Below are 25,925 nucleotides of genomic sequence, written 5' to 3'. Positions count from 1 at the left end.
GGGGAGAGAATTTGGAATTCAAAGTTTTAAAAGCAGATGTGCAAAAAAAAGAAAAAAAAAGATGTTTTTGCATGCAACTGGGAAATAAGATATACAGGCATACAGGGCACAGAAATCTATCTTGTCCTACAAGAAAGTAAGGGAACAAGGGATGGGGGAGAGTGGGGTGACAGAAGGGAGGGCTGACTGGGGAACAGGGCAATCAGCATATATGCCGTCTTGGAGTGGGGGGGGAGGGTAGAAATGGAGAGAAAATTTGTAATTCAAAATCTTGCGGAAATCAATGCTGAAAACTACAAATATAAAATAAATTTAAAAAAATGAAAGAAAAAAATGTTTACTTCCTAACAGGGGGCTTCAGTGTTAAAAATAATTTTCTATAAAGTAAAATAGATTCTTTTTTCTGGCCTGCTTACTCTTATCACAACTCTTTGATATTGACTGGAGGTCCCATTAGAACATTGATTTCAGGACAGAGAGCAGGAGGAGATCTTGTTACAAACCAATGAGAAAATTCTAGGCTGGTCTCTGCAACGATTAGAAGCACAACACTGATTTCTTTTTCTTTTTTCTTTTTTTTTTGGAGGGGGGAAGGCAGGGCAATCAGGGTTAAGTGATTTGCCCAAGGTCACACAGCTAGTAAATGTGTCAAGTGTCTGAGGCCAGATTTAAACTCAGGTCTTCCTGATTCAAGGACTGGTTGCACTGTGCCACCTACCTGCCCCAGCACTGATTTCTTTTTAAAACTACCACGCAGTGGCATTACAAAAGTACCTCTTGAGGTTTTTTTCCCCATGTCATATAATCTAAAGTCTAATACTGACCTAAATAATTAGGACCATTTAAACAATGCTTACTTATTACAATAGGGGATCATCAAAAATAGCTAAATCTTACATTATTAACTTAAGTACCAGCAGCAAGCAGAAAAAGAAGTTAAAAGTAGAATGAAAATGATAGAATACTTTTAGAGGTTTTTGAAGAACAATAAAATGACAATAAAAGATTATTTTTAAAGTGGTACTTGATTTGTTTAGGAAATACAGTGCTTAAGTTTTGTTATGCTTACCCTTCATGGAAAATAGGGACTCCAGAATGAAAAATACAAACTTCTTCTATACTCTGTGGACCTTGGTATGTCTTTGGAGATTGGGAGAAAAAAAAGGGTTCAAGGTGACAAATGATTGGCAAGTATATCATTTTAAAGCATGGGACATATAAAAACCTACATTAAGAATACAGAGCACTCAAAATTAAACACTGTATATACCTAAAATAATTATTAAACATTTATCTTTTAATTCTAAGAAATCAGAATTACAACTTAGTAACAAAAAATTAGAAAACGTTCTGGATGCGATTCATAAAATTAGGAAATATGATTTATGTTATTAACATTTTCTTCAGTCTGTGATACTTACATATGCCCAAATAACTCATAATTCCTAAAATGATTACCCATCTCCAGCACAGGAAACCTTAAAAGTGTTGTAGACATGTAAGGCAACATTTGCTGGCTTCATTAAAATAAAGTTCTGACTAAGGATCACACATGTCTGAAGGAAGCAGCACTGGGTTCAGGTTGCATCTTTGGGCTTCTGGTAGAGCCAACTGAAGTGTGAGGAACTTGGGCAATGTTGTGTGGAGGTTTGAGGGGAGAAGCAGAGGGAATAAAGTCTCCCAAGGTCCCTGGGGAGGTCCTAGGAAGCTGAGTAAGGAATATTAATACTGTGCACAAAATGGAAAGGATACTTTTTTATGTCCAGGATACCCATTAGGTGAGAAAAAAGTTATACCTTTTCATAGTTCTAAAACATGCCAAAAATCAATATATATCTTCAATTTAAATAAGTTTTCTGTAATCTAATATGCAACATAAATTTGTAGATGCTACTGTTTATGTATAAAATAATACAGTGATATAAACAGGTTGATAAAATGTAATCTTACTGCCTCACGTGACTTCCATTAAAGGTTTTACAAAAAGGCAATTTACCTTTACACAGCCAGCATTTTTACAAGAAGTCCCAATCTTAATTTCATCACTGTCCTCATCTGAAATAGGAAAGGGTCTTTATAAGTATTCTGAAAAAAAAAGCATTTTAATTCACTAACACTTTTACCTTTTGGCCCCATTTTAGAAAATGTCTATCTTCATCAAGATACAATTGTATTAGATTTTTTTCTAAAATTTATGTTAAAGATTAAAATCTATGTACCTTAGTATTAAATTTCTAGTTATTAGGTGGCCAAAACTAGGATTAGACTGGTTTAAGTAAAAGGTTTTACCAACAAATTCTAAAAAGCGTATTTGCTATTGTGGGAATATGCAATATTGTACTCAATTCTAGCCTAAAAGGAAAATCAAAGAGAGAAAATATATTTAGTACATTACAAAGAAAGATGAAAGAATAATATATAACAAAACAGTCCATTTTAAAAGGGGATTTTAAAACTATGTTACCTATTAATGACTCACAAGAAAATATAACTAACATTTTTCAATAATGGTTCCAGAATTTCCATCACACCCTTTACACAATTCTTCTGTTATTCATAGATTGTGCCTTCTGATTAAATTTTGAACTGTTTGAATGAATTGCCTTAGCCACAGGTCCTACTTCTCTAGTGTCTTCCATAGTTTACATGCAGTAAACTTTTCCTAGCTCCCTTCTCTTCTAGAACCCCATTAAGTTACAGAGCAAGATGATAAAATTCTTACCCTTTTTATCTACTTCATTCTCAGATGACAGTTTAAGTTTATCCAGTGCTTGTTTTAGTGAAGCAGCTATTTTCAACTCCAAGTTTGTCATTGGTTCATCTGGGCTAGAGAATTTTTGAACACTATTGTTATCAATTTTAAAATTATATTTACTTGTAGCCCAAGTGAATATACTTAAATCCAAGAGACATGTGCAAGATTCAACAAAGGCATGTATCCATTCAAAAACTGTTACAACCTATTAAAAATTTAGAGAAAACTTCCTGTGTCCATAAACATCTATCTTCAGATGCCATTACACAATAATGTAAGGAAACAAAATGGAATACTGGGAATGCTATCGTTTAAGCATGTCAGAAATACACAACTGTTTATAAAGCATACCTTGGCCTTTTTATTGCTTCTACTGGTTTAGGGGCTTGGATAATGTGTTCTTGAAATTTAGGTTTCAACTCAGACAATTCCTTCTTCTCTGAGGTAGTCTTGACTTCGGGTTTGACAGGCTCAGGGGGTTTCTCATCATTGTGCTTACCCTTTGTACAGCCCTATTAATAAAAATGCTTATTTTAGTACTATAATGCCATATTCAATGAAAATCTATTACATACACCCCTGAAATTCCAGTTTTGTGAGTTCTAAAATTCTTTAGTCATATCATTTACTCTGTAAGAAAGACTTACTTTCAATTCTACTTAGCATATATATATATACTTCACTCATTGACAATAAAGGCTACACTCCTGATTTGAGGAGAGACAAAATGAAGAATTCATAGTGATAAGAGCAAGTAGGGATTTAAAAAAATTATGTTTTTGTTTTTCTCTAAAGCTTTATCCTTTTCAGTTTTTCTTTCCAATCATAATGGGGGACAAGTCTAAATTAATAGCTAATATATTTTTTGTAATTTGTAGCTTCCAACTGGCCCCACAAAGGAAGAGACGGCCAAGATCCCTTTTCATAAGCTCAGATTGGTTACTAAATTAGCCATTACAATGAATAGGGTAGAACCAAGAAAAGTTGGAGATGGGACTGTCACCATGAAGACTAAATGTTCAAACTTAAATCCTCCAATATAAAAATTTTCCTATACTGCAAGAAGTTTTGTTAAATCATATTACAGCAACACAGAGTAAAATTAGGGTCCAATATCAATTTATATGAAATAAACATTACAATAAACATGAATTACTTACTACAATGCTTAAGAAATCTGAAAAATCTGTTGTTCTTCTCTTACAGCAAGACCAACCCTAAGAAATTTAGAGGAAAAAAAGTGAAAGGAAATTTTTATGAGAACCATAACCTAAATGTTACCCAATAAAAATTTTTTATTGGCATATCAAATTATGTGTACTTATGTGATGTTTAGATAAATGGACCAGAAACTTTAAATTGTGTACCAGTTTGTGTACAGTTAATCCTGATTGTATTTATTATGAAGTCAATCCTTAATATACTATTGTTAGGTGAAAAGGTTTTTAGACTATGTATTTTAAGTATATCAAACGACGTAGTTTGTGTGACATTTCAATAAACATGATCTAGAAATAGCACAAAGTAGCATTTCAATGAAATTTCAACAGTAATTTGGTAGGTTAAAAAAAAAACAGGTTCAACATTGATTATTGTTCCATCTCCATGAGTTTAGTACATCATAAGTAATCAATAACTAGTTTACAATTGATAATTAACTTCCTTCTTAAAATTATTCCTAATATCTAAAACTATAAATTTAAGGGAATGGCACTACAAAGTCAAATATCAATTCAGGACAAAAGAACCCTACTCTAAATACCTACTGAAATAAATTAAAATCACTAAGATTACTAAAAGTTATCCTGAATACCAGTTTGAAATTATTACTTCTGAATTCTACATGCTTCCACCCTAAAATGCTTTGTAAATTTTAAAATGGAACTGATGCACAGTGAGGCAAGAACCAGGAGGAGAACAAACTATAGAATGATTACAACATCTTAACAAAAACAGTTGTGAAAAACTTAAGAACTATGATCAATGTGATTGATGAATATTCACAACTCCTAGAATACTAATGATGGCAGAGAAGTGATAGGTTAGAGTATATAATGAGACATATATTTTAGAAATGGTCAAATGTATGGATTTGACTTGACTATACTTATTTGTCACAATGGAGGGCTTTTTTTTCTGGGGGAGTGGTATGTTAAGGGAATAAGAAGTGACAGTAATATCCCCTCTAAAAGAGAACAGAATTGAAGCTCAGAAGGGTAAAAAGACAAGCAAGGTACTGTTGGAATTAACATTTAACAAATTTTAAATCAACTTTAAAAAAAAAAAAGGGCAGCTAGGTGGCACAGTAAGTAGAGCACCAGCCCTGAAGTCAGGCAGACCTGAGTTCAAATCTGGCCTCAGACACTTGACACACTTACTAGCTGTGTGACCTTGGGCAAGTCACTTAACCCCAACTGCCCTGCCTCCCCCCTTGCAAAAAACCAAAACAAACAAAAAAAAACTTGTACATAGTGAATAGTCATGATTTTTTTCATATGGAGTCCTGTTTTTCTTTGCTTTCGATGTAGAAATACTTGTATCTGTGAAGTTCATAATAAAAAATTAAATAAAATTTAAAATGTTATTAAAAATGACTATTTTATGGTGTGTGTGTGTGTGACTATTATACAACAGGAATTCAGACAGGGATGTATTAAAATTGCCACAAATTCAGGATTACACACACCAATTGTGATAGTACTATATTATTCTCATATATTCTAATAAATTTATCCAACATTTAAATAGATGAGAAATTTAGAGTTAGAAGAGAATGCTCACTAAAACTCTGCATGTCATCAAAGTCAATAAAGATAATGCAGGCTACATTAGAAGAGGTACAGCATCTGGTAATAAGGAGGTGATAGTCTTCCTTTCCTCTGCCCCGGCAGGACACTGCTAAGCTGAGGAACAACCATAAGGACAAACGGAATGGTGAAGACTCTAGTTCATGCCATGTGAGAATCATATGGGGTAACCAGGAACAGAAGACTTAGGAGGCACCCTGTACTGTAGCTCTCCACAAGTACTTGAACAGCTGTCAAGTAGAAGGGAAATCATACCTGATTGATAAAGCAAATAGTAATGCGGTGGCTCTTGCAAAAAGGCACATTAGATTTGATGTAAGGAAACATTTCCTGACTATTAGAGCTTTCTGAAGACTCTAACAGTCTACCTTAGGAGGCAGTGGATTTACTCGCACTAGAGATTTTCAAGCAAAGTCTACAAGATATTTTGAACAGGTATTTTGGAGAAGGACTTCTTTTTCACATACAAGTTGCACTGAATGGCTGAAGATACCTGAAATTGTGACCTTAGTCCAACCTCTTCATTTTACTGATACAGAAATAGAAGGCCAGAACGGGGAAGCCATTATGCCCAAGGTCACAAAAAATAATAAAATAGCGAATTGTTTAGATGAGATTTAATTCCATCCTCTTTCTACAACAATACTTGCTGTTTCATTGTTTTGCATCTACTCCAGTCAATACCTAAAAACAGGATTTCTCTGATAAGTAAAAATCCAACCTGTGCTTACAGACCCCTCCCAATAAGAGGAAACTCATGATCTCCCACCGAAGTGTATTTTTCTTTTAGAGAGAACTAATTGTTAAAAAAAAAAAAAAAAAAAAGATTATCCTAAATGTCCCTTGGAAACTTTCACTCTTATCTCCTAATTGTGCCCTGTGGGGTCAAGTCAAACATAGGATCACATATTTAGAGACAGAAGGGACTTTAGAAGAGTTTCTACTCCAACCTCCTCATTTTATAGCTGAGGAGTTAACCTGCATATAGATCACAGTTAGCAACTGATTGAGCTAGTTTATATCTATCAGTAGCTACAATGTATGTATGCATATACATGCACAGACACACACATAAATATATTCACAAATATAATATGTATTTTTATTACTCAATAATCTCAAAGTTTTTTAAAAAGCTCTAACAAATTTTGCATTGACAAAAGAAAGTGATTCCATCCACACTGCCTGATGTTATAAACCACCAAATCAAGCATCCTGTTCACTGAAGCCCATTGAAAATACTTCCAGCTATCCCAAACTTTGAAGTCTTCTCTTTTCTATCACCCCTCCTCACTCCCCAGTAACCTCAACCCATCTTCACATGGTATAATCTCTATGATCTTCACTAATTGGGCCAACTTTGGAAGTACATCAATCTATAAATTTTCTCCTAATATATGGTGTCCAGATCTGAACATAACAATATACATTAAGTACGATCAGAGCAGAATATAAAAGGTCCGTCACCTCCTTAATTCCAGACACTATGCTTCTTTTAATGCAGTCTAAGACTGCATTAGATTTTTGGTTGCCATATATCATACTGTTGACTCAAAACTGCTCCACTAAAACCAGCACATACCTTTTAGAAAAAATTGCCATTTAATCATGCTTCTAAAATTTGTAAAGTTGATTTTTGGACTCAATTTCAAGACATCACATTTCTATTAAATTCCATCTTATCTGATTTGGCCTAACATTTTAATCTAACAAGGGATACTGAGATCCTCTGACTCAATGCTGAGGGGATCGCTATCGTTCATTCAACTGCGTGTGACTCTCCGTGACCCTGTGGACTATAGTATGCCAGACCATTACATCTTCCCCTATTTCCCAAAGCTCATGTTTGTTCCTCACTGTCCATGGGTTTTCTTGGCAAAGACACTGGAGTGGTTTGCCATTTCCTTGTCCAGTGGATCATATTTTGTCAGAATTCTCCACTATGATCTATTTGACTTGGAAAACCCTGATGGCACAGCTCATGATTTCATCGAGCTATACAAGTCCCTCTGCCATGACAAGGCAGTGATCCATGGGGGGATGATCTATACCTAAATTAATTGATTTCTTTCTTTCCCCTGACCTCTGATAGGTGATGAGGGTCAAGTATTCAACTGGAAGTCATAAGATAACAAATGATGAAAGACTCCTGGATAATGTATGGTGGTGATAGAGAAACACAAAAGAACACACTTAACAAAGACAACTCCTTTTACCCATTACAAAGAGTTTCTAACTAAATGGGGAAAGAAATTATTACAAATTACTGTCTCCTCCTTCCAAAGGCTGGACTGAAGCAGCATATGGTTCATCTGAATGGGCAAGAGAGATCACTGAAGAGTGCTGATACACATAATACAGGGGGGGTAAGGTGATAGGGAGAGGGAGGATGTAAAGTTGTGTTGATGAGCTGAGCTCCTACCATATGGCTTTTGAAGGACAGAGATATGGGCAGGTAGAGATTACCTGCTTCCCCACCTACCAGTAAAATATATCCATATCTCATGGAAGTGAGTACAGGTATTACGGAATGGGAAAACATTGATATTATTATCATAAAGCCTAGTCTCAGCTTTCCATAGAGACCTATCAGCTTTCTGTAGAGACCTATTTTAATCTTTCATATTATAAATTTTAGCTCCCAAGTAACTAGCTACTCTCTGTAACACTAGTTCATCTAAAATGTCTCCTAGCAACCAATTACTAACATTAGTCACCTGGAGCTGAGAGCAACATATGTTACACAGAAGAAATAAATATGGTATAGCCACAGGACAGTAAGGAAACTAACTAGGGTACTGGAGCGTACTATAAGTACAAAAAAACCGGATAAAGAATGTGTGGGCCAGATTATGGATAGTTCTGAAAACCAAATACAGTGGTATGATTAAGTCAGTTTAAGTAGGCCAAGAAGTGACATGAATTTTTAACAGGGGTTAGTCTAAGGCCCTACACTCCACTGTTGTGATAGATAGAAAGTCTCCATTTTAAGGAAAAACCCAGCTAGCCATGTCTTCTTTCTTCTCTAGACTTTCTTTACCATGACTCCTCCCTATCATCTTTCAAGTTTCCTTTTATGTTGTCTTTCCCCATTAGAATATAAGCTCCTTGAGGGAAAAAACTGGCTCTCTGCTTGTATCTGTATTTCCAGAGCTTAGCACAGTTGCTGGCATAGAGAAAGCACCTAATAAATGTTGACTTGATTTGATATTAAAAAAAAAAAAAGGAAAATTCAGGTGACACTGCTGTATTTCTCCTTCTCCTGCCGAACTTGCTATTTCTTTTCTGGATCCTTGTTCAATCTCCCCATCCCTGTCATATCCACTAATCTTGAGGGTCCCCTAGAACCCTTTCTAGGGTCCTCTTCTCTTCCCTCTATACTATTTCACTGGCTGATCTCATCAGTTCCCACGGATACAATTATCACCTTTAGGCTAATGATTCTCAAATCTATTTATTCAGCCCTAGCTTCTTTGCATTATTTGAACCTAGCCCTGCATGGCTGGGAAGCTGGACCACCACTTCCTGTTGCTTAGAGACCCTTAACTAAGGACCTAGGTTATGCTGACCAGAAACCCAGTCAGATTCAAAGACTGATGTAACGAATTTTCTCACAATTATATATCTTAAGTAACCCATATGTCTTTTCTGAAAACTAGCCCTGTACTAGTTAATCAGTTGTTTCCATGTACCTTTGATTGACTATGGCAGGGAGAACGGGACACCTCTTTTTTGATTCCAGGAAATTACACCTGTTTGCTCTCGCCTTCTTAAATTGGAAAGTTCCAATTAGAAATCAAATTACCCAATTTTGTACCCTGGTTGTTCTCTTTTAATTACTAGGTCTTATTTGTTTTCACTGCATAAAAACCTATTTTCCTATCTGGGGTCTAATGCCAAAGGTGAGGGGGCCTGATTTCAGTTTGTTGAGCAATTGGTGTGCACTGCTAAATAAATCAATATCCTCAGAAGACCAAACCTTTGTTTCCTCAGTCACTTTATCTTTCGCCTGCCACACAAGAGAAAAACTAGATGTTCTATAAAACCTTAAATTCAACATGTCCAAAACTGAACTCATGATCCTTCCTCTCACTAAACCCTTCCCTTCTTGACTTTCCTATTACTGCTGATGTTATAAGACCTTCCCAGTCACCCAGACTAGCAACCTAGATTTTGTCCTTGATTCTTCCCACTCTCTTGCTCTCTCACCACCCCCTCCAACCAATCTCATAGCCAAGGCCCATTAATTTTTATCTTTTTTTTGCATATGCTCTCTTCTCTCCTGACACTGCTACTATCTTGGTATAAGCCCTCATCACCTCATGCTTTACTATTGCAAGAGACAGCTGTGGGTCTGCCTGTCTCAAGTCTCTCCACATTTTAATCCATCCTTCACTCAACTATCAAACTGATTTTTGCAGGTCTGACCATATCGCCTCCCTACCCATTAAAAAAAAATACTCTCCAGTTCAAAGCCCTTCATAATTCCTATCTCTCAACCTTTTAATCTTCTTACATCTTATACCCCCCATATACTCCGGGATCCAGTGACACTGGCCTCCTTGCTGTTCCTCAAACAAAACACACCATATCCCAACTTCAGGTATTTTCAGTGGATGTTTCCCATACCTAGAACATTCTCCCTCCACATCTCTAGCTCCTGATTTCCTTCAAATCCCAGCTAAAATCTTATCTTCAAAAGAAAGTCTTTCCCAATCCCCCTTAATGCTAGTGCCCTCTCTCTGCTGATTATTTCTAATTTATCCATTATATAGCATGTCTGTACAAAGCTGTTTACATATTGTCTCCCACATTAGACTGGGAGCTCCTTGCGATCAGATACTGTCTTTTGCATTTCTTTATATCAGCAAGGACATGATAAACACTTATTAAGTACTTACTATGTTCCAGGCACTGTATTAAGCACTGGCGATACAAATAAGAAAAAGATGCCCGCTAATCAGAGCAACAGAAAAAACTGAGGGTACTGATGAAGTCTGAGTCCCAAAGCTAAAGCAATCTCCGAGAAGATGAATTTCCTGGTGACGAGCTTATTCTGGGGATTGGAGGACTGGGGGGCATCATGACGATGATCTTAAAAGTTGAAATCAAGCAAAGAACAATGCTTAGCACTGTGCCTGGCATATAGTAGGCACTTAAATGTTTACTATCAAAAAGACCCCCAATAAAAAGAAAATATGAAGTTTCAGAGATTTAGAATATCTGCTACAATAATAAGAAGCTGCTTTTGTATGGATACAATGGTGTGAGGGGCACAGTGTTTCAACTTACGTGAAGAATTTTTAAAAAGAGATTTTTTTCTTGCTTAAATTGGGGGAGGGTGTAAAGAGGAAGAAAGGTTAGAAAAGATTATATGAAGTTTAAAAAATCTGGCAAATACAATACATTCACTATTTTTTATTTTGTGAGGATGGGTATTCGACAGGGAATCTAGCACTGGTGTAATGCACATGGCATTTTAAGAATCAACTTAAATTAATTGTATTAAGGAAGTGGAAAAGGCAAGTCATCAACTATTTGCTAAGATAGGAAACAGAGTAAGAAAATACACACAAGATAAATTATATTGTACTAGTAAATTAATTACACCCACATATCTATATTCTACTATGCCTACCTTTAAAGCATCATGAAAGACTGGAACTCCTGGATGGTATGTGCAAGAATCTGACAAAAACAAAAAGACAACCCTGTTAAAAAACAAAAAACAACCTACTACCACCACCGACTTCTCTATCACCCTTTCCACATGCAATCAATTCCTTTAAAAATCAAGGTAACTTTAAAAAAAATTTAATATGAACCTAAACATTATGAAATAATTTTTATGTCCCAAAAGAGGACTATGAAACTGTAAAAATATAAAACTACCACAGTTTGTTTTTAAAAATATATATTAAACCTAATATGACAGTACCAACATTTGCCTGCTTGTCAGTATCTCCTTCTGAGCATCCTTCTGTTTTCTTTTTTGATGTGTTCTTGATGCTTTTTGACTGTCCATCTTTCCCACTCACCTCAACACCCTTCCACCCCAAATAAAAGCCATCCTTGGTCAGTCAGTCATCAAACATTTATTAAGCACTTATTATGTGCCAAGCACTGTGTACACAGTGCCAAACACTGTGTTTTGCAATAAATACACTCAAGCAAAACAAATCTATCCACTGGTGATGTCTAATAAAGTACCTCTCATTCTGTACCTCTAGTTATCAACTCTTTGCCAAGAGGTGGAATGCCTGCTTCATTATCGGTCTTATGGAGTCAGAATTAACCATTGTACTGATAGGAGTTCTTTTCTCTTTCAAAGTTGTCTTCCTTTACATTAATGTAGTCATTGTATAAACTATTCTCTTTAGCTCTGCTCACTTCACTCTGTATCAGTTAATACAAGCCTTCCTAGGTTTCTGTGAATTCTTCCCTTTTGTCATTTCTTATGGCACAGTAGTATTTTATCATTTTCAGATTTTGTTCAGCATTCTCCAACTGTTGGGACACTCACTTCTCCCCCTAGTTCTTTAGTACAACACAAAATACAGCTTTGAACACTCTTTATACATATGGAGTATATACCTAGAATATTATTAGGTTAAAGGGTGTGTAATCTGATGACTGATTTTTGCATCCCACCCATTCTCTCTCCTCAGGCTACCTTGGTTCAGGCTCCTCCATTCCTTGCCTAAGTTAGGCAATAGTCTAATTTATTGTCCTGCCTAAAAAGTCTTACCCTGTAATCCATCCTGCGCACTTCTAATAACGTTATTTTACTTAAGTACAGATCTGACCCTCTGACTCCCCTACTTAACTCCAGAGGCTTGCTATTGCCTAATCATATTCATAACTATTTGCTATTCATAGCCTGACCCGAACCTATTTGTCCAGCCTCACTGGACATTTCTCCCATATTTTGTAATCCAACCAAATTCATCCTTTTTTCTTCCCCACACAGGACATTCCATGTCCACTCATCATGCCCTTGCAATGTTCTTGGAACACACTCATCTCTTACCTATACCTTGCAGAATTTCTCTTCCTTTAAAGTAGAAAATTCAAGCATCAACTTATACGTGAAGCCTTTAGATCCCTATTAATTGGAATACCCTTCATTTGAAACTTTGCTATACTTAATTACTTTGTATGTATTTACTTCATATTTACTCGGCATATATTTCAAATATTTATGTATTAGCTATCTTCCCAAGTAGAATGCAAGCTCCTCGTGAGTAGGAATTGTTTTGTTCTTTGTATTTGTACCCCCACTACTTACTATTAACTTGGCACATAAAGCTTAATAAATGCTTCTTGACTGTGATCCTTCCAAACTGCTTTCCAGAATTACTAGAACAATTCACAGATCCACCTACAGTACATTATTAGTGTCAGTTCTTTTGCTGTTCCAATAATTGTCATTTCTCTTTTTGGTCACTTTGGTTTCATGGCCAATCTAACAGATGCAAGGTTAAACATGAGTAATTTTAATCTGCATATGTTTTTCCTATTAGTGGAGTTATTTTTGCAAATGGTTCTTCACATGTAAGATCCTAAGGCGTTTCATCATTCTATTTGTCTTCCTTTAGATGTCTGCTAGCTTAACAATACTATTCCAAAAATGTAGTTCCTAGACTCTGTTTCTTTTTAATGCATTAAAGATTACATCAGAGGGTTATGGTTGTTGTTGCTGTTGTTTTTTGTTATTGTCACTGACACATACATGTTGAGTTTGCAGTCCATTAGAACTCTGGTAACTTTTCAGATGATACCTAGCCACGTCCCCATCTCATGCCAAAGTGTAAGACCTTATGGTTAAGCCTATTAATTTCCATCCTATTAGATTTAGCCCAACTAAGCTGATATATTCTATGGAGATCTTTTTAGATCCTATGACCCAACCAGTTAACTATCCCTTATGGTTTTCCATGATTTGTAAATTTGTTAACAATAAACATTATTCCTTTAGTTAAGTCACTGATAAAGTTAAAACATTCCAGGGCCAAGAACAAATTCTTGAGGCACTCAATAGAAACCTTCTTCCATGCTGATACTCAATTATCAATCAATCTATCTATCTAATTCAACTAGTTCTAAAGCCACCTGACAGTAGTATTGTTTAACCTACATCCTTTCAACTTTTCCACAAGAACAACATGAATGGCTTTGTCAAATTCTTTGCTAAAATCTAGTCACCCTGGAAGCCACTAAGGCTGCAGGTTCCCCACCTGATAAACAACATCAACAGCATTCTCCTATTAATTGTCTACTAATTGTCAAAATGTGAAATGAGGCTAATCTGACATGACTTATGCCAGCAAATATTCCATATTTCTTACCCACCCAAGCTCTAACCAGTCTACCACTCAGGAGATGACCCTGACTTTACTTAATACTAAGGTCAAGAACATGGCATGAATTCTCTTAGCTTCTTTCAATGTCACCAATAGAAGTTTGTGTGTCCTCATTTGTAAAAAGAGGATAATATCTGCCCTACCCAATTCACAGAATTGTGGGAAATAAGGAACTTTATAAATTTTAAAGTATTATATAAAGCACACTAACATTACTATAAATACTTCCCCCTCTATGCATATGTTCAAGTATCCATTATCCTAAAAAAAAAAAAAAACCCAAACCTTTCAAACCTTGCTTGCTTTCAAGCTACCACCAAAGAATAATCTATAATCACTGTCTCTAAATACTCCAAATTCTTATAATTTGTAGCACTTAACACTACTGACCAACCCTTCCTTAAAAGTCTTACCTCTGTTACAGCTTCAGAATCACTTTATTAATACTGGTTTTCCTCCTCTGGGTTCCCCCTCTCCCATCCTAAACAGTCTCCAATGCTCAGTTTTTTACTCTCATTCTCTGCACCTTATAGATAATCTCAACAGCACCAAAGGTAAGAGGTGGTACCTCAGAGTTATTTTAATTTACATTTCTCTAATCAATCGTTATTTAGAGCATGTTTTCATATGATTACAAATAGCTTTGATTTCTTCTTCTGAAAACTGCCTGTTCATAACTTCTGACCTTTTATCAAATGGGGACTGAGGAAGAATTCTTTATTAAACAAGGGATAAAGGCAAACATAAAAGATAAAATGGAGCATTTTGATTATATAAAACTTAAAATTTTTTTGCATGAAAAATTAGAGTAAGAGAAGCAACTAACTGAAAGTCTTTTTAGCAAAATGTTCAATAGAGGTCTGATATCCAAGATATATGGAGAAAAGAGAGAAATATGTAAGAATAAGCCAATAGTTAAATGATCAAAAGAAACTGGGCAGCTAGGTAGCTCAGTGCACAGTCAAGAAGTCCTGAGTTCAAATCTGGCCTCAGACACTAGTTGTGTGACTCTGGGAAAAGCACTTAACCCTGTTTGTCTCAGTTTCCTCATTTGTAAAATAAGCAAGAGAAGGAAATGGTAAACCACTCCAAACCACTCTACCAACAAAACCCCAAATGGGGTCAGATATGACCAAAACAATTTAACAACAAAAGACATTAACTGGCAATTTTCAAAAGGAGAAATGCAAACTACCAATAATCAAATGAAAGAAATGTCCCAAATTGTGAAAAAAAGAAATGCAAATTATAACGCTGAGTGTACATTTCATATCCCCAAGAGCAGCAAAGATATCAAAATACCAAAACAGTAAATGTTGGAGGGGTTTGTGGTAAAAAGAGCACACTAATGCACTGTAGATGGAGCTATGAATTAATCCAACCAGAAACAATTAGAAATTATACTAGAAAAGTTACTAAACTATATTGACTTTTGATCCAGTAATGCCGTTATTAGGCATATAGCCCAAGGAGGTCAAAGGCAGAAGATACATCTCACAAATACTATTCACAGTAGCATCTTTTTGTGGCAGCAAATAAGTAGAAACAATGCAGGTACCCATTGATTTGGGCATAGCTGAATAAGTGTTACATGTAACTAAATATTAATGCACTGCAAGAAATTACAAATAAGAATTCAGAAACTTGGGCAGATCTTTCTAAACTGTAAAGTAAGCAGAACCAGAAATAATAGATTCTTGGTCAGGGATGGAGCAGAAGAGACAGTTAAAAATGAATTTACCTAGAATTCTGGGAATCCAATCAAGAGAGCTTTAAAATTGTGTGTGTGTGTGTGTGTGTGTGTGTGTGTGTGTGTGTGTAGTAAGGGAGTTAATTACCCTTATTAGTTTACCCAACATCACACAAGTGCCAAGTGGCAGAACAGATTTTGTACCCAAGTCCTCAGACTCCAAATGCAGTGTTCTCCTACTACACCAATGTGTCTCTTCAATACAGCAGAGCAGCAGTAGAAAGCCAGTAAGTCACAGAATAAAATATTCAAAAAGAATGACAGCAAAAGTAGCCATGGCATCACATGTCTAATACAAACGTATTAGTTATGAAGAAAAAAATAGCATGAACCAGAAATATTAAAGCTAGGAAGCCATAACTATCACATGGCTTTAGAAAGCTATGTACGCATATTCATATGTGTATATGTGTGTGTATGGCATTATTAAAGTGGGACAAAAGAGCAGAAGAGTAACAATATATATTATTAAGATATAATCACATAAGGAAACGCAATAACAAGGAAAAAAAGGGTGGGTGGGAGAGCAGGGGGAAGGCAGGCATGGAAGAGAACATATAGGAAAAAGTTTAAAAGAGGGAGAAAGAGAAAGAAACTTTACAGGAGAAAGAAATCTTAGAAGGATAGGAGGATTTCAGGATTGAAATTTTGAAGACAAAGAATTCCAATGAACAAATAAAAGGGAAGCCATGTAAAAGGACCAAAATGATAATACAGTGGCAACTGATCAATGAACTTTGGTTTATAATTTCCAAGAGACACATGGAAGTGGGGCAGATAAGATGAATAGCAAATGAGTGAGTGGAGCAGAACCAGGAGAACATTGTACACAACCACAGATATAGTGATTCTGTGATGACCAACTTCGATAGACTTGGCTCTTCTCAGCATTACAAGGTTCAAAGACAACTCCAAAGGACTCATGATGGAGAGAGCTAGCTATATCCAGAGAAAAACTATGGAGTCTGAATGCAGATTAAGGCAAACTATTTGCTTTTTTTTTCTTTTTTTCAGTTTTGCTTCTTCTTTCTCATGATTCATTCCATTGGTTGTAATTCTTCTTTACAATTTGCCTACTATGTAATAAGTTTAAGGTGGAGGCATATGTAGAAGATATATCCGATTCCATGCTGTGCTGGGGGGAGGTGGGAGGGGAAGAAAATCTGGAACTCTAAAACATGCAGAACTGAATATTGTAAACTAAAAATAAAAAATCTTAATTAAAAAAAATTAAAAAAAAAAGATGAATAGAAAAATATGATACTGTACAGTAGGAAAAATATTAGGTGTACTCAAGCTCATGAGGAATGGATATTTAAGCTCAGGAGGAATGGAGACTCTAGCTAATATTAAAGACATCAAAAATTTATTTTTAAAGCTCTGTTGGAGCAAGAGGAAGACCCAATAAGGCATAGTGACTGCTACTTTGGGTTGGATGTAAATAGATAACAGAAAAGGGAAAATTCAGTTCTAATTTTGCTTCTGTTTTCACTAGCAAGGATCAAAGGATTATTGATTTTGTGCACTTCATTTTAAGATGAGGAAACTGAAAAGTCCACAGAAATTAAGTTAACATTCCCAGGATCCCATAGGTAATAAAAAGCAGAACCAGGATTGAAACCTAGTTCTCCTAATTCCAAATTCAGCACCTTTTCACCAAGCTGCTGCAGAGAGAGAATAAAGGATAGTTAATAGAAAGAAACCCAAAGCAGATTAGGAGACAGCAATAGTATCCAACTGCAGTCACCTGTTAAAGGCACCAAGCTTGGACACAACTACATTCCAGGCTTCTGAGAGTACGGCATATGTCATCATTGAGCAGCTGTCACTGATCTTTGAAAGATCATGGCAAATGGGAAAGATGTCCTAGCACTGAAGGGCAAATGCTGCTCTCTGATGTTAACTTCAATTTCTGGCAATATTCTATAACATACTATTAAAGGGATAATTTATTAGCAACCATAAAAGGAAATGGCAACCTGCAAGAAACCGACACAATTTGTAGGAACCTCACCAAGAACAGATCATCTAGATTAACTCATTTACTTGCTTGACAGGATTATAAAACCTAGAAATTCAGGGAATGCATATATACTATATGCCTACCATACTTAGGATTTCAGGTAAGCACTTGTCAACGTTTCTCACTTGATCCTTGTGTACAAGATGCAGAACAGGTAAACTAAATGATAGTACCATTAGGTAGATTCAGAACTCTTAGAGAGATTGGACTCAATGAGTATTCATTAATGGGCCAATGTCAATTTTCGAGGAAGTCACCCTTGAATTTCCTTAACATCGTGATGTTCAGTATTTTTTTTTTATCGATCATTTGGCTTTTATAGCAAAATGAAAGCTCCTTGAGGTCAAGGACTGTTTCGTTTTTGTTTCTGTCACAAGCACATAATAAAGCCCAGCACATAGTGGGTATTTAATAAATGTTTGTCTATTGATTGGATAAAGCATAGATGACAAGAGACTATAAAACATGCAAATACCAGGATGCTGATAATGACAGCTAAAATACTTGATCCAAGATCTTGTCTAGAATAGAAGCTAGAATAATGGGGCAAGTCAATTATCTTAATTAAATTATCTTAAAGTTTAATAGGGAGAAATATGTTTGTCTTCAAAGTAGCAACTTCACTAATATAAAATGAAGAAGGTGTAAAAAAGACAACACCTCCTGTGAAAGAAGAATGAGTGTTCTGGTAGACTTCAAGTTAAAATGAAACAAATCACTGCATCGGGATATAAACAACTAATAATCAATAATCATTTATCAAACATCTAAGTATCAGGCACTGTGCTAGGAATACAAAGAAAAACATGAAACAATTCTTGCCCTAAAGAAGCTTACAGTCTAGCCATGGGGAACCACAGGTGCATACCTACATACAACTACCTTCAAACTAGCTACAAGGTAATTTGGTAAAGGGAGGAGGCATTAGCTACAGAGGGAATCAGGAAAGACTTCATGTAGAAGGCAGCACTTAAACTGAGCCTTGAAGAAAATGTGGCATTTTGAGAGATGAAATTAAGAGAGTATGTTCCAGGCAAGTGTGATAGCCAGTGCAAAGCTATGAGACAGAAGGTGAAGTCTGAGAAAACCAGAAGTATAATACACCTGGGTGCCTAGGCTTTACTGTACATGGAGGGGAATAACAGGTAACAATGAGAGAAATGTAGGTTGGAGCTTAGAAGGGCTTTGAATACCATAAAAGTGTTTATCTGATCCTCGAGTAATGGGGAGCCAATGGAGTTTACTGTGTAGAAGAATCACAGGGACAGATCAGAGCTCTAGAAGATCACTTTGTCGGCGGTGTAAAGATGAGTTAGAGTAGGAGAGACATGAAGCAGAGAGATCAATTAGGAGGTTAACCCAAAGTCTAGGTAAGAGGTGATGAAGGTTTGAACTAGGGTAGTGATCGTGAGTGGAGAAAGGCGAGTGATGTAACTGTTCCAGTGGTAGAAAAACCTGGATATGCAGGCTGAGAGTGAAAGTTACAGAATGAAACCAAAGTTGCCTAGAAAAATGGTGATACTCTCTCACTATTCAGATAATTTGGAATAAGGTTGAGTTTTGGTGTAACAATGAGTTCTATTTTGAGATGTCTAGCATGTAGTTGGTTACGTAGAACTGCATCTCAGGACTAGGGCTGGAAATCTGGCATTTGCATGGAGATGATAAACCAGTGGAAACTGGTGAGATCACCAAGAAAGTATAGAGAAATGAGAGAAAAGAGATTAAGACTCGGTACAATCACAGATGAGAATATGACGAGCTAGTAAAGAAGATCAAAAAGGTATGATCAGAGTAGGAGAACTAATAGAGCAGAATATCATGAAAACCCAGGGAAGAGAGTATTAGGAAAAGAAGGGGGTCAACAGTGTCAGCTGCTCAGAAGTCAAGAAGGACTGAGAAAGGCAATCAGATCTGGTAATTAAGAGATCATTGCTAACCTTGGAGAAAGAAGTTTTAATTAAGTAGTAGGATTAGAAGTTAGATTAAAAGGGGTTAAGAAGTGGGATATGAAGTAGAGGCAACAAAAAAAGAGTCATTTTTCTAGGAGTTTGGCTTGAGAAAGATAGGAGATATGATGATAACTTAAGGGGATGGCTGGGTCTAGTGAATATTTTGAGAAACCTGAACTTGTTTATAGCATCAGGGAAGAAATTCATCTTTGTTGCGTGCAAATCTGTCCTCTGACTTCAGGGCCAGCACTCTGTCTACTGAGCCACATGTATGCATACATACATTGGATATATAGGACCAAAAGCCATTTCCCAATAAAGGGTAAAAGAAAATGAATAGTTCTCAAAAGAATTTAAAACTATTAACAATGACATGAAAGAATACTCCAAATCATCAACAAAAAGACAACTCCTAATCAAAACAATCCTAAAGTTTCACATCAAACTCAAAAAATTGGTAGATGACAAAAGACTGGAATAGCCAATACTGGAGGGATTGTGAAAAGACAGGACATCCTGGGGCACTGATGGAGTTTGGATCTGTATAACTATTTTGGAAAATAACTGGAATTATACAAATAAATAGACTAAAGGTCCATTCCCTTTGATCCAGCCACTCCACTATTAAACATATCCCAAGGAGGTTACTAATAAGAAGAAGCAAGTTCCCATATGCACCAAAATATTCATAACACAACTTTGGAAACAAAATACATGCCCAGCAATTGGGGGAATGATTAAACAAACTGTATATGTAATAGAATTTGATGAATAGAGAAATATGAAAAGATTTACACAACTAATGCACAGTGAAGTAAACAGAGAGAACAATAAGCATAATGACTACAATAATGTAAGTAGAAAGAACCATAATTTTTTAAAAAGTTGTGAATTACAAAAAACAATTATACTCCCAAAGAAAAGATGTGAGAAGACATTAACCAACCCACTCCTTCAGAGATCAGACATCCATAGACATGATGCAATAAATATATTTTCAGACTTTTTTGATGTATCAGTTTTGCTTATTTTTTTCCTTAAAAAAAAATTATTCATTACATAGGATGACTCTACCCTCTCCAGGGGTCCATGAACTTTTAAATATATTTTGTTAACTTCATTTCAATATAAATGTTTTTTCTTTGTAATTTTAACATTTTGCCATGTGCATTTAAAAGTATCTTTTCTGAGAAGGGATCCATAGGATTCAACTGAATGTCAATGGGATTTGTGAATCATAAAAGTCTAAAAACTTTTATTTTAAATGAATCTGAATTAAATTACTTTAAAGTTGATTCATATTCTTCTATGCAACCAAAACATAGCTTTATATTCTACGTTGGTATATATATGTAGGATAATTCCAGCTTTACCCTCATCTATTTAATCCTAATTTTTCTCCCCTAATTTTACTTTACATCCACATCTTCATGATTCCCAAATTTAAGTGAAGCAAAGAATGATAAAGATTAGATTTTATATTTATTCTAAAAAGTCCTTTACTCCAAATGTCTTTATCACTTTAGATGACTATACCAAATTACCTGTGCCTCAAGACAAGTATTTCATATAATTTAAAAGTTAGTAAAATTGCCCACATAGTGTAGAAATCCATTCCACTACTAATTCAAGATGTTATGAAATCCTTACAATTCCTCAACATCCCTATAATAAAAAGCTACTTTTATTCCAATTCCACTTTTAAAGCTTGGGGTCACTTTATCTAAAAGCAATCTACTATCTTTTATCCTAAATCTAAATAACTATTTCCCCAAAATTTATTATGTATTCTACCTGACTCCTATAAGAGAATATTCCCACATATTCCTAAAGGCAAGGTGGTATTTGATCGGAGTTCACAACCTTCATTCATTCACCAAATATTCATCAGGTGCCTACAAATGGAATGGCAACGGGTCAAAATCCATTATCTCCAGTAAGTTATGATTCTACAATATGTTGTATAAATAAAACATGAAATACTACTTCTAGTGGTACACATACATTTTATATGTACAATTACAAATAACAGCCACGCAGAATCAGATTTAAGGAGGAATGAGGCCTAGAGAATTTAGTTGACTTGAAGAGTTGGACAGGTCCTCTAAACTCCACATTCTGTGCTCTACTATAAGTGAAGGAGTATAAGAAAAATAAAAATGTTTGCTACTGTGTAGTTTCAGTTGTCTTTAATGTCAAATACAGAAACAAAACTGATGTTTTTATAAGACAAAATCAGCAGTAACAAACAATTCAGCAAAAGTTGCAATAATCTTTTCAAATGGAGACATGGTAATTAAAAAAAAAGTTCTACAACAGAGTATAAAAGTCTGGAATTTTGGCACTGTCTACTAGACCTCTTTTAACTCAGAGGAAGCTTAACTGAAATGACAGGTAAGTAACTACATGTTCTTTCCCTACACCTCAACTGTAATGAGACCCAATTTTATCCTTTGAAATAAAGGGCAAAGGGCCCGATACTGTCTTTAATTGATTATATCCCCCAGGTAGAGCTTAGTAAGAAAGAATAAAGTTGACAGCAGAATGGGGACGGGCAGAATGAGGGATGCAGAAGGTGACTAGGCAAACACGTGGGGCCAGGGGTGAGTTAATAGCTTAATTTGGGAGTAGGGGAAGGGAGGGCGGGATAAGGGGTGAAGGGGGGTGGGTAGGGGGGGTAGAGAAGGAAGGAGAGAGGTGGCTTAGGAGGTGCAGGGGTAGGGAGGGGAGAGCCGCATCATGACTCTAAGGCTCAGGATGGGGCCGGGGCGATGGCCACGATGTGTGGTCAAATTGGATGGAGGATGGCCGGAGGGCTGTGACTAATGCCGGGACGTGAGGAGACCGGGCTTTGCAAACCCCACCTGGGGCCGCGGGGCTGTCTGGCCATCCTTACTGGCCGGCTCTCCTCTCCCGAGGTTGGGGGGGGGGGAGGGGGGACTGGGCCACCCTAAGAGCCCCGGCCAGGGAGAGGAAGGTGAAGAGGGAGGCATCGGCGTGGGGCTGGGGGAACGGTCTTCTTACCATCGGTGTTGGTTTCGGGGTCGAAGCGCTGGCCGCAGCCTCTGTTGTAGCAGAGCAAGGACATGTCTCTCTCCGCCCCGACCGGCAAGCTGACAGAAGCCGGACCGCAGCGGCGGCTGCAAAGACTCTTCCACCGCAATCTGCGGTCTGACTCCTCTGGCTACAGCCAGTTTCCGGAAACGGCCGGTTCCGCTTCGGGAACCTTCGCGAACTTTCCGGTCGCGCGCAAGCGCAGTAGAAACCCGAAGGGGCGGAAGGAGGAGGTGCGGCGGCGCAGTGGCGCGCGGTGCGCGGCGTTTGCCGCTGGGGCCCCAACATCCACAACCGTCATTGCTTGTGGAGGAAGCGTCAGAGCTGGGGAAGGGCTTGGGCGGGCTGGAAGAAGCTGGTGGAGAGAGCGGTATGAAAGGGAAAGCTGTGGGCTTTGGCTTTGTATGCTGAGCCCCCTTGATCAGACACGCCTGGGGCCTTAGCATCCATGTTAACGCTCTCTGTGGGCTGTAATTGTCACCAGACACAGCAGTAATGCTCGCGAGAGGGTTAAAGACTGATACTTAAGAACTGGTTGCTTTGAGTACTACATAAAAGCCACAGGCAAAATACCGAATAGGGTCAAAAATAATAATTGTTAAAATCCCCGAGGCTGGACCTATGGCTCTCATCAAAGGAATGCCCTTACGCATCCTCCCCTCCACCCATCACCCCCTTCCCCTCCCCCATCAGTGTTTTGGTTGGTTGGTTGTTTCAGCCTTCCATCCTTTATCTTTTTTTTCATTATGGTCCCTATAGCTCTTGTCCCCAGTAGTATAATTAAGGAAAAAAATAAACATTTTGGAGATGGGTGAACGACAAAAGCATTTACTGAGTGCCTCGTTTAAGTTCCAACTAAAACCCCACCTTCTATAGGAAGCCTGCTCTGACTACTTAATTTCAATGCCTTCCTTTTATTTTCTATTTATCCTGTATATGGTTTACTTTGTTTATATTTGTTTGCTTGTCTCCTTGTAAGCTCCTTGACGGTTGGGACTTCCTTTTGTATCCGGGAGTTTAGCACTGTGGGTGTGCTTAATAAGCGTTTATTGAAGGAATGCTTATTGTATGCTAGAAACTGTGCTAAATTCTGGGGATATAAAAAAAAAAAAAGACTCCTTTTACCTTCAAGGAACTTACATTCTAATAGATGAATACAGTATAGAGGATAGTGGTGGCCAGGCAAGTGTTTTGGTCAGAGAAGTCACAAGGATTGGTGACTGAAGTTAGAGAGCAAGTGATTGGTATGTCCAACATACCAACAATAGCAGTGTTGATTATTGTTCTCATAGCCAAAGGTTAAGAGGGAAGGACTATGGACGGAGAAAGGAAATAGGTACTTGCAGCTGGTAGGTCTGAGTCTGCCTTAGTAAGGCTTAGTAAGTCTTACTGCCCAGTAAGCCTTAGTAAGTTAAGACTCGCCAATCAGAAACCAGGGTCTCAGGTCAGAGCTGGAGTGCCAGATGGGAGATGGAAACTGGAGTGTCCTGGGAACCAAACGGGAGTTGGTGCAGAAGTATGCTTCATTCAACACCTAAAGTCTGCCTATAAATTCACCATTGGCAGCAGAGTTCTAAGGTCTTCAGTTAGGTTTTCCTTTTCATTATTGTGGTAATCACATGAATTTATCCTGATTCTGCTTAATTCTCCCTGTATAGTTCCTATGAGTTTTGACAAGTTTCCCTGATTTCTTCACATTGGTCTATAAATAATAGATTAATAAATAAAATACCAAGTTATATTCATGCAGTTTGTTAGGCTATTCTCTAATCAATGGACACACAGTCTTTTTCTAAGTTCTTTAATACCCCAAAACTTGTGCTGCTATAAAGCTAGAGTAGGGGATAATACAGGTTCACTTTTCAATATGTTGAATTTTAGGTGCCAGTAAGGTACTCAGGTGAAGATGTTCAGCAGGCCATTGGAAAAAATAAGAATAATTCTTGAGGATAAATATGGTAAAAAATAAAGATTTCGAAGTCATTTGGCAATGATATTATGATTCCACTAGTCAGCCTGGTGCAAATTTTTAGCAGTATCCTCAACAATCCTTCAAGGCTTATGCTCATTCTTTGCTACTGTCGTCTTGTATTTCTTATTTTTAACTCATCCCACGTATCCAATTCATTGCCAGGTCTTATCCTTTCTACTTTCACAATTTCTCATATTTCACGTCTTCTCCACTCACACAATCACTACCCTACTTCAAGCCCTTATCACCTCTTACCTGGAGTAGAGCAATAGCTTACTAACTGGTATCCTTGCCACAAGTCTCTCCCCATGCCAACCCATCCTCTTCCACTCAGTTGCCAAGGTGACTTTTCTAAAGCTTAGGTCTCACTATGTCACCCTTCTGCTCAATGAACTCCAGTGACTCCCTGTTAATTGTAAGATCACATATAAATTCCTCTATGGGGTATTTAAAGTTTTTTATAACCTGGCTCCTTTTTCAGTCTTCTTAAACTTTACACACTCCACAAATTCTACAATCCAGCTACATTGTCCTGCTTTCAATTCCTCAAAGAGGACATTCCATCTCTTGTCTTTGTGCCTTTGCACTGGCTGTTCTCCAGGCTTAGAATGTTCTGCCCCCTCTCCTCTGCCTTTTAGTTTCACTGGCTTCCTGATTTCATTCAAATCCCACCTATTTTCAGGAGGCTTTTCACAATCCCCTAGCTACTAATACCTTCCCTTTTCAGATTGACTTCCATCTACTCTGTATATATCTTATGTGTCCCTATTTACATGCTATCACTTCTATTAAAATGTAAGCTCCTTTAGGGCAGGGACTGTTTTTGTCTTTCTGTGTATCCTCAGGATACACAGTGCCTAGCACATAATAAGCACTCACTAAATGTGCCTTGACCAGCTGTCTCCAGTATATTTGCTTCAGTTCTCTCAGAACTTCTAAGTACCTAAAGGTCAATCAGTCAGTCAATATAAATTTAGTAAACAGCTAGTAGGTGCCTGACAACTATGTTAGGTTCTGGAATATAAAATTAAGAAACGATCCCTGCCCTAACGGAGCTTACATTTTAGCATGGAGATAACACATATGAGTTGATGTGTTGGTAATCAAAATGGGCTCCTTAGCACTTAGTTCAACAAGTACCCTTGAAGAGTTTGGCCTTTGTTTCCTTTGATTAATTCAGTGTCTTTGATTGAGTCTTACTAAGTGCTAAGCCCCAGGCCCAAACCCCTATTGGGTGTAAAATCTTAGT

General features: G+C 37.0%; 1 protein-coding gene across 1 annotated transcript in view; it reads right to left on the bottom strand.

Moving 5' to 3' along the window:
• Positions 1-22,889, bottom strand: part of CHORDC1 (cysteine and histidine rich domain containing 1) — a 34,101-nt gene extending 11,212 nt beyond the window's left edge. The window contains exons 1-7 of the mRNA XM_036744971.1: positions 22,675-22,889; positions 11,201-11,250; positions 3,916-3,972; positions 3,107-3,267; positions 2,723-2,826; positions 1,997-2,055; positions 1,070-1,140 (exon numbers count right to left, since the gene is read on the bottom strand). Of these exons, the coding sequence (XP_036600866.1) occupies positions 1,070-1,140; positions 1,997-2,055; positions 2,723-2,826; positions 3,107-3,267; positions 3,916-3,972; positions 11,201-11,250; positions 22,675-22,738 (566 nt within the window). The 5' untranslated portion in view covers positions 22,739-22,889. The remainder of the gene's footprint in view (positions 1-1,069; positions 1,141-1,996; positions 2,056-2,722; positions 2,827-3,106; positions 3,268-3,915; positions 3,973-11,200; positions 11,251-22,674) is intronic.
• Positions 22,890-25,925: the final 3,036 nt, after the last annotated feature.

This window comes from Trichosurus vulpecula, chromosome 2 (genome assembly GCF_011100635.1).
Source record: "Trichosurus vulpecula isolate mTriVul1 chromosome 2, mTriVul1.pri, whole genome shotgun sequence".
NCBI classification, from domain to species: Eukaryota; Metazoa; Chordata; class Mammalia; order Diprotodontia; family Phalangeridae; genus Trichosurus; species Trichosurus vulpecula.
The sequence above is the reverse complement of the archived record's forward strand: the minus strand, read 5'-3'. Positions and strand labels throughout refer to the sequence as shown.